This window comes from Pantherophis guttatus, chromosome 1, assembly GCF_059756535.1.
Source record: "Pantherophis guttatus breed Tessera chromosome 1, ASM5975653v1, whole genome shotgun sequence".
NCBI lineage: Eukaryota > Metazoa > Chordata > Lepidosauria > Squamata > Colubridae > Pantherophis > Pantherophis guttatus.
Window position 1 is genome coordinate 76,607,422 of NC_142063.1, and position 17,756 is coordinate 76,625,177.

The following is a 17,756-nucleotide window of genomic DNA, read 5'->3' on the forward strand; positions in this document are numbered from 1 at the left end:
TCTGTGGTTCATATTCACTCTTTTTAAAGAAGCTAAAGCATCCCTGACCTTTCTGGAAATAATGAGATGTTTTGAAAAGATCTCATCTACTGAATCAAGGCAAAATATTGAAAAATGAGGTATATGAAAAGTTAGAAAAATCAAGGTGATAGAGTTATTGGTAAACAAAATTGGTGACAATTTCTGAAATGTCACAGTTCACAGAAGTTTGCATACAAATATTTGAGACCCGGTCTTACCAAGCTCCAGGAATATTTTCTTAAAAGTTGTCATATCAGCTTGTTTTATAAATAAACCTTAGCTTTTGTGATAAATGGGCATTTTGTGATCAAGGATCAATTTCTTGCTTTTCTATTTAATTTATGAAAAGAATTATTATTACAGAGGAAACACCGTTAGTGATGCCCTCAAACTTTTCGTGAAAACTGTTTTATTACTTGGATTTTTGTATCAAGATGTTGGTGTTAATACATTTAAAGCTATCAGCCACCCAATTCATACGTACCTGTATTTAAATAGTTTTATATTATGCCTTTTTACAGTCTCAGATGTGTTTTTACATACATTTTCCTGACCTTATATACCACAGCTACTTGTTAGTCAGATTTTGTTATTTTTTGTCAGAAATGTAATTGTCCATTAAGTGAAAATGTAAAAGCTTGAATCCAAAGGGCTACTTAATTCAACATCTAATTTCTACAGCGGGCAACTACAATCTTTTGGAGCCTACAAAGAGTATTGTTTTTCTACATCTGATACAGCCATAATTGCTATCATGTATTATATGTGCTGAGTCAAATATTAAAATTATAGCAATAGTACTTAGATTTATATAGTGCTTCACAGTGCTTTACAGCCCTCTCTAAGCGGTTTACAGAGTCAGCATATTTTCCCCAATCTGGGGCCTCATTTTACCTATCTCAGAAGGATGGAAGGCTGAGTCAACCTTGAGCTGATGAGAATCGAACTGCCAATCTGCAGGTAGCCAACAGTCAGCAGAAGTAGCCTGCAGTACTTCATTCTAACCACTGCGCCACCATCATTATCCTCTCAGGAAGGAAGTGTATCCCAAAAATTAGAAAAAATGTCAGCAGATAATGGTAGTGTTTGATACTTCCTTCCACTACTAACAGATGCTACTTTTTTTTTTTTACACAGTTGAGGAATGTCTACTTTAAATAAGCCTCTTTCTATATTAAGTACATTTTATGTCTGGTACTGTATTTTCGCAGTACAAAATGCTCAGTATAAAACGCACATTAGTTTTTGGGGAGGAAAACGGGGGGGGGGGGGAATTCTGCCTCTGCCTACCAGCATCTATCAGTATTCATCTGGCTAGCGTCCTTGCAGCAAATAGCAAACAGCCTGTCAACTTCAGCACATTATCGCAGCCTGATTCAGCACGAGCAGCTGATTGGATCGGCCTCCCGGAATACCCCCAATCAACTGTTCCAGGCTGCAGGGATTGCCACAGACCATTGCCACTTCCATGCCTTGCGTTTTTTTGGCCGAAAACGCAACACATGGAAGCCAAAAACGTGAGGCATGGAAGCGGCGATGTGCTGTGGCAATCCCTGCAGCCTGGAACAGGTCTAAAACAGAGTGCGGAGGCTGAAAATGTGACACACGGAGGCCGAAAAAAGCCAAAGGGTGGGGGCTGGTGGGTGGACGGGGTTACATTCGGTGTATAAGACACACCCAAATTTTCACCCTCTTTTAGGAGGGAAAAAGTGTGTCTTATACTCTGAAAAGTACAGTAATTTGGTCATTCTTTAAAAAATCTCATTTAATAAATTAGAACAATTTATATGGCAGCTTAACTGAGTAACTAATAATAGTAAAAAAGAAGTAACAACACTGCAAAACAATTTTTAAAATTACAGTACTAATCAATATACAGTGAGCCAGAAGTCCAATAAATCCCTTCTCTTTCTGTTTGACGGCAAACAGTTAACCTGCCAAGTTCGCCTGACCTCACATCAGTGGTGAAATCCATTTTTTTTTTATTATTGGTTCTATGGGTGTGGCTTGATGGGCGTGGCAGGGGAAGGATACTGCAAAATCTCCATTTCCTCCCTACTCCTGGGGGAAGGATATTGCAAAATCTCCATTCCCACCCCACTCAGGGGCCAGACAGAGGTAGTATTTGCTGGTTCTCCAAACTACTCAAAATTTCTGCTACTGGTTCTCCAGAACCTGTCAGAACCTGCTGAATTTCACCCCTGCCTCACATACCCAGTGCTTCAAATAAAAACCAGGTCTGCCTTATAGAAACCCTACCAGGGCCATCTGAATCGGGAGGTGCGCAGTTCCATAGGGAAGGTAGCACAATAAAGAGATGTCTTATACATGCTCAGTGAAGGAACCTGGAGCACACGTATTCTATCACATCTGGTGGGGTGAGCAGAAACCATCAGAAATAGATGGTTTTGCAAATAACCTGACCCTCTGACATGTAGGACTTTACTAGTAACAGCTAGTACCTTGAATTTCATCTGGAGCCTTACTGGGAGCAAATGCAGCTTGCAGAGCAGTAACCTTATATAAACATATATTGACATTTCCCAAACTGCCAGTATTGCCTCATCCTAGATCAATTGCAGCTTTTGAATGTTTTGCATGGGCAGCCCCACACAGAGAAAGTTTAGTGGTTCAAGATCAGCCAATCTGCACATATTATGGAATTTTGGAATAAAGTGTTGATATGATAAAGTGTTATTGTATAAAAGTTGATTAACAGGTCGCCATTGTTTCTATAGTGTCTGTTCTTATTTAAGATGCCCTTTGTTTTTAATCTGGAAGAACATAGAAACACATTCTGGTACTAGTTTTGATGGCATGTATTTGATGTTGGCCAGCAAGATAGGACAGATGAAGGACAGGAGAATTTATTATGAACTTTGTCAACTTCTCTGACTGAGCTAATTTTAGAAATAGATCTTGATTGATCATCTTGGATGATTTCAGCATCCATGATGGGACCCCCATAACACAGATGGAAAAGACTTTCCACTAGGCCATGAGTAGAAAGAATGATTTTTAGAAAGTGGTTAGAGAGTTGGATTAGGAACAAAGAGTTGGATTAGGGTAACCCAGATCCAGTTTTCCCTAAACCAGAGAAGCTCATTGTGTGATTTGGGCCAGGACTTAGAACAATGGAAAACGTCTCTGAAAACAATCTTACATCATTTAACCTATCTCATTTCTAAGGAGAATTATGTTTTAAGTAATCTTGTGAATGCTACTCTTTATCTTGATTTCACAATATAAGTCTAATGCTAGAAGTGTGTAAATAATATTTAAACTCTATGAGTGTGAATTTATTTCCTATAATAAACTTGCAGAAAGGCACACACATTCTACTTTAACATCTCATATCGGTTTGTCCTTCTCCCAGTCTGCTATTTTGACTTGGCTTGAATCATATTTTAGAATATGCCCTTGTGCCCTCAGTGTTCAAGTGCAAGAAATGGATGAAAAAAAAAATGCTTGCTTTTGAGGTAGATATTTCATTTCAAATTAATGGAAAGAATGTAGTGTAAGGTACTTTTGAAAAAATAAGTAACCTTAATAACTTGACATAGTAAAATGTTGTGCCAACTATTCCCCCATCCTTTATTTTATTGCTTTCAAGGGAAAAGACAGGGGAAAAAAGAACAAAGAGAAAGACAAAAAAATAAAGACAAAATAATTAAAAAAATAATTAAAAAATACACATAGGTATTCAGCTTGCTTTTTAAATCCTTCATTAAACCTTCATTGCATGGAGTAATGTTAATCAGTCTTCCTATTACTCTGATCATTTTTTAACCTCTGTTATATAGTGAATTTGAAATCACATTAACAAAACACAAAGGATTTTAGATAAAGATATTCAAGCAGAAATCTCCAGCTCATAATCCAATCCATATTGAAAAACTACAGCAAGTTCTCTATTTTTGATACAGATTTAGGTAATAATAATATCGCATTATAATCCTACAACATCAAGAAGCAAATAGGATTTGTTTTTGAGCTAACAGCAGTATTTTAATTTTTCAGATTGTCACCTGCTGCTTATTATGCCCAGAGAATGATCCAGTATCTTTCACGCAGAGATAGCATTCGCCAGCGCTCCATGCGGTATCAGCAAAATCGCCTCCGCTCTTCCTCATCTTCTGCTTCCACTTCTGAGAATGCAGGTCCATCTGTAGAAGGAAATGACCTGGAATTTGAAGACTTTGAGTAAGTTCTTTATTCCAACACAAAGCATTAATTATTTTATACTTTGTCTGCTTTTTATTATTAAAATGCTTTGTACATGTTGAAAAAAAAGTAGGTTGAATACACCTTTTCCTCAAAATTAGAGTTTACAATACTGATTAATTTGTCCTTTTTAAATGCATGGAAGACAAATTGTACCCACTGCTGCCCTCTCTGACTTTTCAAGCTGTTTATCCTTTGGATGACAAATTATGTAAGCAGAATACTGGGAATCTGTTCAGCTGTCAAAATCAAAGTATCAGTCCAAAGAATCACATTTCTGTTGTTTCAATGAATATAAAAAATGTAAGCATTAAAACATGTAATTTACACTGAATCAATATTTATATATTTATTCCTTCCTACTTCCTTCAGTTTCTAAGGGTGCTCACTCCTCAAGCGATTCTGAGAGGTTTACGAAAGGATTAAAAACATCAAAATAGAAAGAAACAAAAGAACCACAAGAGTAAAAACATCTGTGCCGGGAGGAGACAGATGGCCGGTACACAAATTTATTAGGTTCACATATCATCTTAGCCCAATGCCTGTGGGGAGAGCCACACCTTGAAGCCCTGCCTAAAGGAAAGCACAGGTTTGGCGATATGCAGTGGTAGTGATGGGAGTTCTGTTGTAAAGGGCAGATGCAGCAACAGGAAATGCACATCTCCTGAATCCCATGCGATTATGATATTTTATTGATGGAGACCAAAGGATACCAACCTTATCTGATCTTTAAAAATGAACAAAAACAATAACAAGGAAATGGTTGTACAAATGTCTTAGCTATGAAGCATGAAGCACTTTATAGAAGAACGCTAGCAACTTAAATTGCACCTAGAAACTTACTGGTAATCAATACGCTAACAGAATAGATCTAATGGGCATATTGAGGTCTAACCCAAATTAGTAATACTGCTGTATTCTGGACCAGGTATAATTTTTGAATAGTTTTCAAGGCCAGCCCAGTGAGAGTACATTGCGACAATCCAAATAAAGGTGGCTAGGACATGACTAGAAGCAAGCAAAGCTTCCTGATCCAGGAATGGATGCAATTGGTGCTTAAGATGATGTTGTGCAAAGGCACTCCTACTGTAGGTCAGCACAAATTAACCAAGCAAATTAACAAAGCAATAAAACAATCAACTTTCCTGTAATTCAGGTGATTCCATTGAGTCTTGTGAACAATATGGAAGTGCTTTCTCATTATCTTCTTTTTTAAAACTTCTGGTCGAACCCACTGAGCTGGATTTCATGCTGATCTCATCTAAGTACTAAACAGGTATGACCCAGATTCTCTCTCTAAAAAAAAGAATACTCAGGATCATCCACATGCTGCTATTGAGTAATAAATAAAGAAACATAAAAGAGAAAAAGGAAGATGGAAGAAGGAAAAAGTATTCAAGTATATGGATCGAGTTTTGTTTTATTGGCCTTTCATGATAGTATTTCTTACTGTAGATCTCAGAAGGTTTTATAATTTTTATCATATTAGCCTCATAAAATTATTAATTTAATATAGATGTTGAGATTTTTAGCTCTTTCTTGCAGATATGTTTCTTATTGATTATGTTGGGCAGAAATTTGTCAAAAATGACTATATTTTCATGTCATCAGTAAATATCTATAGCTTGTTATTGTTTGATCATTCAGTCATTTATGATACTTTGTGATACAGTCGACATAATTTTGCTATGTTTGTGTCAGTGAATTCTTCTTTAAATTTTATAAGCTCATTCTTGGATCATCTTTAACATATACTTCTTTGTCTAGTATCCATTTTTTTCAGTTGCTGTTGAACATCTTTTAAATTTAGGTTTTAATCTATTGATCATTTAATCTATTGTCTTCATTGTTTTCACATTATGTGTCCAGAATATTTCAACTTTAGCTTTTTTATATGAGCTTTCAGTGAGCAGCCTCATTTTACTACCGTGTTTCCCTGAAAATAAGACCCGGTTTTATATTTTTTTTGAACCCTGAAATAAGCGCTTGGCCTTATTGCCATGCGCTCAAAAGCCCGATTGGGCTTATTATCGGGGATGCCTTATTTTGGGGAAAACAGGGTACATTTAGTAATGAATTATCTTTTCATTTTCTTGTCCAAGGTCTCCACAGTTTTCTCCAGCACTACAATTCAAGGAATTAAATTTTTTTGTTCATCCTTTCTGATGTTCCAGTTTCACAGCTACATAACTGGGAAAACCATAAATTCCCTTTCTTGTTAATATGCTTCTCTACTTTAATATTTTATCTAGATCAGTCATAGTGTTTTCCCAGGTAGCATCTGTCTATTTATTTCATGACTATAGTTGTCATCCCTGTGAATTTTTGAGTCTAAGAAGATACATACATTTGTAGCTAGGTGTCTTCTTAATCTCATACTATATCTCCTCCCAGAGTAGTCAGGCTTTTGCCATGGTATTCTGTATTTCTGCAGATGCTATATTCTCCTTCATCTCCATGTAGAATACTGCATTAGTTTATTTGATGTTAAGCAAAGAAGGATCAATTGTTGGTGTTCTTCTTAGCAATACTTTGCAGAGTCTTAAGTAAAGGCCAGTGTAGCACAGCCTTCTCCAACCCTCATTTACATTTGCAGACACCACAATTTCACTATTATTGTCTTTATCTTTTTACCTTATTAAATGGTCTGTGAGTTGGCCTAATAAAACTGTTTCCTGAATCTGTGAGAGCAAATGATTATGATTACTGTATTTTTCGGAGTATAAGACACACTTTTAGGAGGCTGAAAATTTGGGTGCATCTTATATTCCAAATATAACCCCGCCCACCCACCGGCCCCCACCCTTCAGCCTCTGTACATCCTCTTCCTGGCTGCAGAGATTGCCACTGACAATGGCTTGTGTTTTTCGGCTTTGTGTGTCATGTTTTCAGCCTCCAAATGCTTTGTTTGAGAACCCTTCAAGGCTGCGGGGATCGCCAAAGCACTTCACCACCGATCGCTGCCCGAAAATGCGATGCGTTTGGAGGCTGAAAATGCGATGCGTGGTGCCCAAAATGGCTACCTGGAACAGCTGCTGCCTTCTCTTACTCCTTCTGTGCTTCACCTGCTTTAGTCACTCGAGCTCCCTCAGAACTGTGCTTTTGAAGCTGTTTTTCAGCCTCAACGTGGTGCTTGCGAGTGAAGCGATCTTCTGCATTCTGCCTGCTTTTCTAATTGCTGCTCCCTCCGACGATCAGCTGTGCTTTAGAAGCTGTTTTTTAGCTCCAACCTCAAAACCAGTGAGCTAACTAATGTACTGAAGCTAACCAGGCTAAGGATGCTAGCCAGATGAATACCTGGTAGGCAGAATTTCCCCCCCTATTTTCCTCCCCAAAAACTAAGGTGAGTTTTATACTCTGGTGGGTCTTATACTCTGAAAAATATGTTACATATATATATTGTATTTTTCTCCTTATATGAGGACTCAAAGAGGCTCACTATAATAAAATAAAACATATAAAACACAACAATAAAACCTGTAGAATTAAAATTAGAAGTGAATTCAGACTAGTAAAGAATCATTTGGACAGCTAAAAGTCTGATGAAAAATGTACTTCACTATCTTCTGACTACAGGGAGAGTAGGAACCAAATCACTTCCCTAGGGAAAGCATTCAAAAATGTGGGTGCTATATCAGAGAAAACCTTCTGTTATATACCAGATAACTAAGTTTTTGGTAATAGAGGAATCTTCTATACTGCTGATCTCGAGTTCTGTAAAACAGTATTTGCTCCCTTTTGATTTTTTTTTAAATTGTTTTGTTGCAATAAACAAAGTCATTAACTTGCATTGTATTGGTGTGAAAAAATAATCAATTTCCTTAGTTTAACTGAGCCAGTTAAAAGAATAATTAGGCCCAGTTATCCAGTTACTTCATTAAACTATCAAGCAGTTAGATCTGATTTAGACCACACTACTTTCTATGATTCTGATAAACTTTGGATATCTTCATCATAGCGAAGTTCTCACTATTCAGATTTTAGAGGCAAGTCATGCCCCATTCAGATTTTAAAAGACCTTTGTAATAAAAGCAGCAATGGATAAAGCAAATGACTAAAACTGAGGATTTGCCAGTCCATGGTCAGAATCTTAGGATGAAAGTATTTACTTTGAATCGTATTTACTCTGAGACCACAGCATAAAATCATCCAAGGTGTCACAAAGAAGCCCAGAATAACATTTTAATTTTGCCAAAAAGTGCTTGGAGACTCTCCTGACAGCTGGAGGGAAACTGTATGGACAGATAATCCAGGAGTGAAACTTTTTAGGCTATGTAGGTATTGTTATGAGCTACAGAAACCATAAAACTGTATTTTAAAATAGGAATTTCATATCGGCTGTCAATTAAGGAGGCGTAATGTCATGGTTTCAAAATGAAAGACACCTGGGTGACTTTGAGCCAGTCACTCATTCCCACTTCCACAGGATGGTTGTTGCATGTAAATGACGAGAATATGATGTATGCCTTCTTAAATTGTATAAAATAAGTTTGAGATATTACACATAATAATGATAATGATAAAGTTTTGCTTGCTCATTAGCATGCCATTATTGAAAGAAGCATAAATCCCACAGAAGATTACCAGGTCATATGTACACCAGCTGAAGTTGAAGCACAAGTGTGTATCATAGCAGGACAACGATTCCAAACATAGAAGCACATCTACCAGGAAACACATCACATTTAATTGACTTTACATGTAAAAGAAGTAAAAGAAGCATCAAACTTTAATGTAATTTATAAATCCCAGGCAAATATCATTTGTTCACAACTGCTCATAGTTATTATGACTGTTGCAGCATCTTTGTGGTTATGTGGTCAAAATTTGGGTGCTTGATGGCCCACCTAACACTTGACTACAGGGGCATGCTGTAAGAGCAAGAAGACAGCAGGCCAGCTAGGATGGGGAACACAGGGCCGCAAGAGGTTTGGAATGCAGGGTAAGGGTGACTGGGACTGGATAGGGACAGTTGCAGCCTTCCATAGCATAGTAAGCAGTCCCATAGTAAGCAGTCCCATTCTGGGGCTGCTTGCCACTCCGCATCAGAGTGCAGGATGGCTAAAAGGCAAAGATGGAGAGGAGATAGCAAGTGGGGAAAGTGAAGGCAGACCCTTAACCTACAGAGGCTACCATAGGAACTGGGTGGGACTAAGCCCAGAGTGGCTTCGATGGAGATAGCTACTCACTTCTCAGTTAATGACAGCAACAAGGATTGCCGTGATTATAGTTGCTAAGCAATGCAGTTACATGACATCTAGCATCACAGCTGCATTATTTACAATGGAAAATCCAATCCCAATAGTGATCATAGGTTATAGGAATACCTGTACTTTTCCCCAGAACTATAACTGGGCATTTTTCTAGTAGGAGAAGAAATTCTTAGCTCTTTTGTTCATTATCCTTGCTACAATTCTGAATTTAAAATACAGAATTACAGAATTGTTTTAATTGCTTTTTGAATATGACCTGTAAAGGATGATCCTCAAAAAGACAGCCTCCAGCTGAGTCTTGGAAGATGGAGGCTCCTTTGCAATCTGTGCTCATTTTGTAATGCTACCAGTTGGGATAGAAATGCCAGCCCTTCGTACCCTTCTATTGCTGTTAAATACCTCTTCAGCTTGATCATCTGAGCTTGCACCTTCTCCTAAAACAGCAGGGAGTGATCTTCAGAAAAGAGAATTCATGGTAAAAGCAAACTCCTTATTCTTTGGAGCTGTCATTTTCATGCACCAGCAATTAACCACTCGGAAGCACAAGGGAATGAATGTATCTTCCCCTTTTCATTGTAGTTTTGTTTGTGTAAAATGTAAATGAGGGGACAGATGTAGAAGCATCAGCCTCCTAATAGCTTTCCCTAAACACCACCATAGGCTGCCGAAGTAGGAGTGAAGCAGTCTGCTGGAGCTATTGTGATGGGGAGAGCTCAGCGAGAACAATCCTCAGTTATTTCCATTACTGCCTCTTATTTGTCTTCTAGGGAAAGAAATTTGACTGCTCAAAGGCATCATGCAATCTTCATTCACAGAGCTAGGTAGATACCTGTGGGGAAATGTGTTCCCTTGCAGATAATATTCACAGACGGAAGGATTCCATTTAGGAGAGTGATTCAGTCAGCCGCACCAAGGCTGCTTTTGCTTTCATGCTGAGTTGGGGGAAAAAAGGTGCTTTTGTTGTATGCCTTAGCTCGGCTTTTTGGTAACACATTCTATTGTGATCTTGCCTCTCTGTGCATTTGTGGTGTTCTATCCTTTCTATGCACTTTGCCTCTGTGGCTAATAGAGAATCTGGTAGAGTTTCTCTCCTTTGAGATTTCACAGAAATCTGTTGCTGACTTCCTTGGCCTCTTTTCTTTGCATATATTTACATTTATAGTAACCCTTTCCTGGGTGGAAACGCAGTGCAAGCCTCCTCCTCCTCCTCCTCTTCTTCTTCTGGAGCCAGTTTTGAGGAGGAAAACACATCACTCTATTTAAACTACATTTTACTTTTTTTTTTTTGCAAGGGAATTGTCCTAACAAACAAATTACAGAGTTCATATATTGTTTCAAAATTCTTTAGATGTAAAAAAAAAATCCAGTGTTATATACATGGATGCAAAGTACTAGGCTTGATCTGTATGAAGCATCTCATGGTCTTTTGAAATGCCTTGCTCAATTCTGCCATCTGTCTTCAGCAAGAGATGAAGAATATGTAGATTTTATTCTTTGGCACCAACTTGTATACAATATATGAGACTATTGTTTTATGATCTGAAAATCTTCTCTGATATTGTTCATCACTTTTTCATTAACTCTGACAGCCTACCCACCTTCAAGAATTAGCTACTTAATATAGATAAAAACCATTTAGTACAACATTCCTTGTTTAAAATGTACCCTTCCTTTCATTCTGCAGGCCCTCTTTTTTTAGTGTAACTATTGCAGGATAACTTAGCTCATTAACAGGAACATATTTTATATCTCATCTGAGTTAATGTACGATTTTCCCCCTTACCCCTTGAAACACAATTGCATGACTGACTCTTTCTTTGTTCTTATTTGTCTGAAGAATGTGATATGGGAGGATTTTGTTATTAGCACATATCAGACAAATGAACTGTGTGTAATTATTATAGAATGTTATTTATACCAGGAAAAGATATATGCCATAATTTCAGGTTCATAATGTCTGAAAGGAAAGACAATTGTCCAGATAATCAGTTGAATAATGCCAAATGTATTTGATTATCAAACTAATCAGTTTTATGAAAGAATGTTTAAAAACAATGTAACTCCATTGAGCAGAGGAAAAAAATTCTCTCGTATATGCATAAAATTCAGAAATAGCCCATTTATGAACAAAAACAGTTTACTAAGGTGAAAATGCACCTTTTGCATTGTCCTCTGATGAATATTGACAAAGAACTGATAGAGAATTATTTAATTTATAAGTCTGAAATTGATGTTTTTTTCTGAAAAAATTTAAAATGCCAACTAGAAGCTTTGCCAATTCATGCTGTTGTTGTTTACTTTTTTTAATGTAAGATGCCAGAGGAAGGGAAAGTATATCAGATGATAAGAATAGGCTACCTTTTGTGGATTGGAGGTTCTTAAGAATCTCTTGACTTATGGACAAAGGAGAGATAAAAGAGAAAATGTCACTGTGTATTGAAATAGTAAAGAAATTAAAGAGAAATGGTGGAAATAGGTATAGACTGAAAGTGTTCTAGTTGGTATTATGTGCTGGCTGGAGAAGCAACAAGCAGGTATTGTAGAAAATCATGAGCAACATGGCAGCAATATTGAGGAAAAGCAAGAAATTGTTTTCCATAGAACAGTGATGGCTAACCTTTTTGCTGTTGCATGCCAAAAGCAGAGGGAGTATGGGGGGGTTGTGTGTGTGCATGCCCACATCCATAATTCAATCCCCTGTGCCCCCCCATGCCCCTCCCACACTTTTGGCACACGATGGCCCGGTGGGCCTGGTAGGCCCGTTTTTCGCTCTCCCCAAGCTCCAGAGGCTTTCTTAGAGCCTGAGGAGGATGAAGACAGCCTCTCCCACGCCCCCACCCCCTGAGGCCCTCCGAAGGCCGAAAATAACTCATTTCTCAACTTCCTGCGGCCCAGGAAGGCCCGTTTTTTGCCCTTCCCAAGTTCCAGAGGCTTTCTAGGAGGCTGGGGAGAGCGAAAACTGCCTTCCCCACTACCCCAGAGGCCCTCCTGAGGCTGAAAACGACCCATTTCCCGACTTCCGGTGGGCCCAGAAGGCCCGTTTTTCGCCCTCCCCAAGCTCCAGAGGCTTTATTGGAGCCTGGGGAGGGCAAAAATGGCCTCCCCCCAGAGGCCCTCCAGAGGCCAGAAACGCCCCGTTTCCCAATTTCTGGTGGGCCCGGAAGGCCCATTTTTTTGCCCTCGCCAGGCTCCAGAGGCTTTCTAGGAGCCTGGGGAGGGCGAAAACAGCCTTCCCCTCCCCCGGAAGCCCTCCAGAGGCCGGAAACGTCCTATTTCCCGACTTCCGGTGGGCCCGGAAGGGCCGTTTTTTGCCCGTTTAAGGAGGTAATTTATAGGATGTCACTGCTGCCTGGGATCCCTGCCTCATACCCATCCCTTACTCTGGGAGTTTGACTGCCCCTGGCCCTTCTTAACTTGCATGGTTGTATAAAACCAGGTGGGCCAGGCTTGGCTCATAGGCGATAGTTTGCTGATCTCCGGTAGGTTCTGTATGTTTTGCAAGACATGTAACATATGCAGTATTTAGGAACCATCTGGATTAAATAAAAGCTCTATTCTTTATAGAAAAGATGCTTGGAGATTATTATTTATTTGAGATATAAAAAACAATGTCATTTCTTATTGTCATGCAGGAGATTTACTACCATAGAGGAGTTACATTTAGGACTGTTGGAATCAGATTCTTCATAACTGGATTCCTAGTTATTAAAAGCAATAGATCTGCTTACCATCTCTCCTATTTTAAAATATTTTTCTTAATCAACTTTTCTTTTGATTACATTTAATGATATGCAGTATGTTAGTCTAGGCTGCCCATTTATTTTGTGCAGCTCTGACTTGGAATAAAATGAATATATCCACTGAAGTAGAGTAATAAATGAAAGTTAAGAATCTTTTTTTAAAAAAATAAGTTGTTTGGGGAGAATTGATAAAAGACCGCCCTACTCATCCCCATGAAATTTTAAATGTTAAATACAGTTAATTTTAAAACAGAAGAATGCTAATACATGTTAGCAGCTAAATTATGAAGAATTCATAATTGCTCAGTTCTTGCTTTGGTCATCTGATATCTTGCTCTACTTCTTTTATGAATGGATCGCCTACTATTTATATGGGGAATTGAATGGCTGATCTTCAAACTTTAGCTCTTGCTCCTACAGCAGATTGAAGGTCTCCAGTTAAGAGAATTTAAGTCTCAGAAACACACCTGAGATATCCTGGCTGCTTTTTTTCCCCCCAGATTTAAAACGTGTATAGCGTCTCAACTTAATATTGAACTTTGGGCAGCTCCCAATCAACAATTAAAACAATGTCAATAATAAAATAACATGTTACATACACCTATTAAAACCAGAAACATTAAAAGCTCTGTATTTAAGATAAATTTGACCTATGGGTAGCTGAATTATTTTTAAAGCAACAGATGTTAGAATTAGCTGCACCATCGCTGTTCTCTTGTGGACATTATAACTAGAGCACAGAACAATGGAGCATGAATAATCTCTCTGTTCCGGATACCAGCTTTTCTTATTCTGCCAGCATGGCCAAAATTTTGGAACATGGAATTTATAATATACCTATCTTAGATAACACCAACTTAATTTAGCCCTCTGATTTAAAATAAATCAAACCTGTGAACAAGAAGGAGTAAGAGATGCAGGTTGTTGTCACTTACTGACTACTCATTCAATTAAATTTACAACAATGATGAAAAATGGGGCTCACAACGGGCCCTCAAAGTTGCAGCAATTGCAGCATCCCTGCAGTGACATGATTGCAATTTGAGTCCTTGGCAACTGCTGTACGAAATTCATATGATAACAGATTAACAGAGTTGGAAGGGACCAACTCTGGATTGGCAGTTTTTTTAACAATGTGTCATTGAAGACTTAGTTTATAGGATAGAATTATAGATTTGTAATGTAATTCTTTGGAATTGATTTTCAAATAGTGGTTCATCATTAGCATTTAGCAGAGTTCTACTGCAGTATGCAGCAAACAGTTGGGCGATGAATTCTTTTATATTTCATACTTGTAAGAGATTTTTGATCTTATGAAGAGCATTCTGTGTAGTAGAATCCTTTTTGATAGTGATGATGATGATGATGATGATGATGATGATGATGATGATGATGATGATATCCATTCAGGCATGTCTGACTCTTGGTATTTCTATGGACCAGGTCTCTCCACATCTTCCAATCTTGAGAGAATTCTTATTATTCTTCTTTAAATGCAGGTAGTCCTTGACTTACATCCACAATTGGAACTGAATTTCCATCATACATTGTTGTGGTTGAAGGTGGCGTCAGACCCGATTTTACAATGGTTTTTCCGGCAGCTAAGAAATCACATGGTTGCTAACAGAATCCACCTTTCCCAATGGGTGGTTTTAATGGAAATTGGCAAAAAAGAGTTTCAAATCATGATCACATGACCATAGGGTGCTTCAGCTTATCCTAAATATGAGCCAATTGTCAAGTGCCTGAATTGCGATCATATGACTGCCAGGGTGGAGGGATAGTCATAAATGCAAGTACAGCATTTATGTACTTACTCAACTTACGACAATTGAGCCCAAAATTTATATTAAGTGAGAAATTTGTTAAATGAGTTTTGCCCCATTTTACTGCCTTTCTTGGCCACATTTGTTAAGTGAATTACTGCAGTTGTTAAATTAGTAACACAGTTGTTAAGTGAATGTGCCTTCCCCATTGACTTTGCTTGTTAGAAGGGCTCAAAAGGAGACACCTGACTCTGGGACACTGCAGCCATAATAAACATGAGTCAGTTGTCAAGCATCCAAATTTAAAATCATGTCACCGTGGGGATGCTACAGTGGACCCAAGTGTGAAAAATGGTCATAAGTCACTTTTTTCAGTGCCGTTGTATCTTCAAACGGTCACTAAATGAACTGATGTAAGTTGTGGACTACCTGAACAGATTGTAAGTCACTTTTCCCAAGGTTATCATAACTTTGAATCATTGTTAAATGGTTGTAAGGTCAGAACTACCTGTACCCTGTGAGACTTTATTTTTATTATTGCTACATCCCTTGGGAGACTGTCTGTAGTTTAATACATACAAAAGAATGCTTTTGTGTAGTTTGAATGCTTTTTAAAGCATTCAGCACATTTCTCCCTTTTTATGCTAATCCAGTAAGAATACATTTCTTGGTGCTAATGGAGTTCTTCAAAATATTAAAATAGTTCCATTTTAATGTAAGATTTTTTTTTTTGTTAGTTAATCTGAACCGCATTATTTTAAGATTTGATTTTAGGAAAAGCATTTGGTGTTCTTTTTTTTTTCTTTAACTGTCTCTTCCCTTATTCTTAATGCCATTTATTTTTTGTGATGATTTGATCCATATTTACAGCAGTTATATTTATTGGGTTATGGTATAAATTATATATTCATCCTTCTTTTGCCTACAGAAGGAACCTAATAAGAATTTATTGGTATTTTATATGTCCATCAACTCATTTGTATTGAAGGTAGTGACCCAGTTATCTGTTCATATTTGCCCAGTCAGCTTGTTAACTAGTAGTAGTAAATATTGGAGGTTAGATTCTCTTTAAAAAAATAATCCATTAATGGGATGATTAAAAATTAGGAAAGTTGTATTTGCACAACTCTACTACCATTACCACTCTGTCAAGATGCATATTTTTGTATTTTCTATGAGAATAGCTTTGAGCTATTAAACTTTCAGTAAGATGTCATCTATCATTTTTCTTGTTTTAGTATTTTAAGTTTTTAAAGTACTGAAACGAAAACGCTTAAATTCTAAATGAGCCTTTTTTCTTTTTCTGAAAAAAGGAGTTAATAGATAGATATATGGGGTATAGAATATTTTTAGCCTATTGGATACTTAACAAAGGTAATGTAAAATAAGCATAATTAGAATGTCCGTGACTATTTTTTTTTATAGATTAACCTGCCAGTTATGTTAAAAAAATCTGCCAATTATCCTGGCTCTTGAAGGAACCAATACATTTCTTCTGTTGGTCTTCTGACTTGTAAAGCTTAGATTGGTTTGACAGTTTCATCTGAGTATTTTAGTTTTCCACACAGTATTACCAACTGCTCTGAAAGGAAGGATATCAGTGAAACAGATGCTGAGGAATTTTGCCTCATGAGTCGGCTCTAACTAGACTGTACTAAAACTATACAGCCCTCCCCTTCGGTCTTCAGACCTGCCACTTGCCGGCTAAGCTGAAGCTTGGGCCTGGCAATCGGCCACCTATCCATCCATTTTTAGTTAGCAGACCATACAAAAGTTGGCTGACTTTATCTAAGAAATAAAATTTATCTAAGTTTATCTAAGAAATAAAAGGTACACAATTCCTTAACTTTACACATATACAGTTCTCACCAATAGGTTAGAAGTGTATGATACATTTACTTTGAAATAAGCTCCCTGGAATGCTGTAAGAATAAAAAAATATTATTTTAATCTTAATATAGTTGGTTTGTTTTGAAAACTTCAAATTTAGCAAAGTTATTTTTTTACACTGTAAACATAACTTTCTTCACTGTCTTGCTATATTCTGTTAAGGAAGGAGAAAACACTATCCATCTATCTTTCCGTACTAAGGTTTCTGAGTTTTTATTTCTGAACAGAGTGCAGTGATCTTGCTTTGTTAATATAGCCACACCAATTTCTTTGGGTGAGATTTTTCTCATAGCTTAGAACAACTATGCTAAGCATAAATAGATTGCTGGATCAGACCTATCTACTCTCTACAGCAAATTCTCCTAAGGACAAAGACAAGCTTCATTTTGCAGCTGTTGTAGAATTTGAAAAACAAGATGAGGCAATAAAGATAGGATTTCCATAGTCGCATGTGAATCTTAACCAGAAGTTACTAATGCAAGAATGTAAGATAATGTAAAGGGAAAAACTGTTCTGCCTCAAAACTGTTTGTTTATGAATATTTATTTCCAGTTGCCTTATTCTTACTTTAGATCTCTGCTTTAGATCTCTGAAATACAGAAACATACAAGAACTGTTTATAGTTCTGCTCACTTGAAAATTAGCTTCTAACTTAACTAGGCATTGAAATATGTGTGACTAAGGAAAATCAGTTTAATGGAAGCTCTTCTATTTTTGCAATAACCTTACCTTTTCCATTATTATTATTAGGGTCATGTTTTTTTATTAGCTCAAAGCATTAATAGCGACTTAAATAAGCATTTTATATTTTTTTAAAAAATCTAGTTTCCAATGTTAGAGAGAAATGTGAATCTCTGCTGCAAATGTTAATTATAGAAGAATAAATAACTAGTAATAAACAT

The 17,756-nt window shown here is 37.3% G+C and overlaps 1 protein-coding gene across 9 annotated transcripts in view; it reads left to right on the forward strand.

Moving 5' to 3' along the window:
• AMBRA1 (autophagy and beclin 1 regulator 1) overlaps positions 1–17,756 on the forward strand; it is a 158,465-nt gene that overhangs the window by 56,071 nt on the left and 84,638 nt on the right. For all 9 annotated transcript variants that reach the window (XM_060687582.2, XM_060687581.2, XM_087883229.1 and 6 more), the window contains one exon: positions 4,042–4,224. In XM_060687582.2, the coding sequence (XP_060543565.2) occupies positions 4,042–4,224 (183 nt within the window). The remainder of the gene's footprint in view (positions 1–4,041; positions 4,225–17,756) is intronic.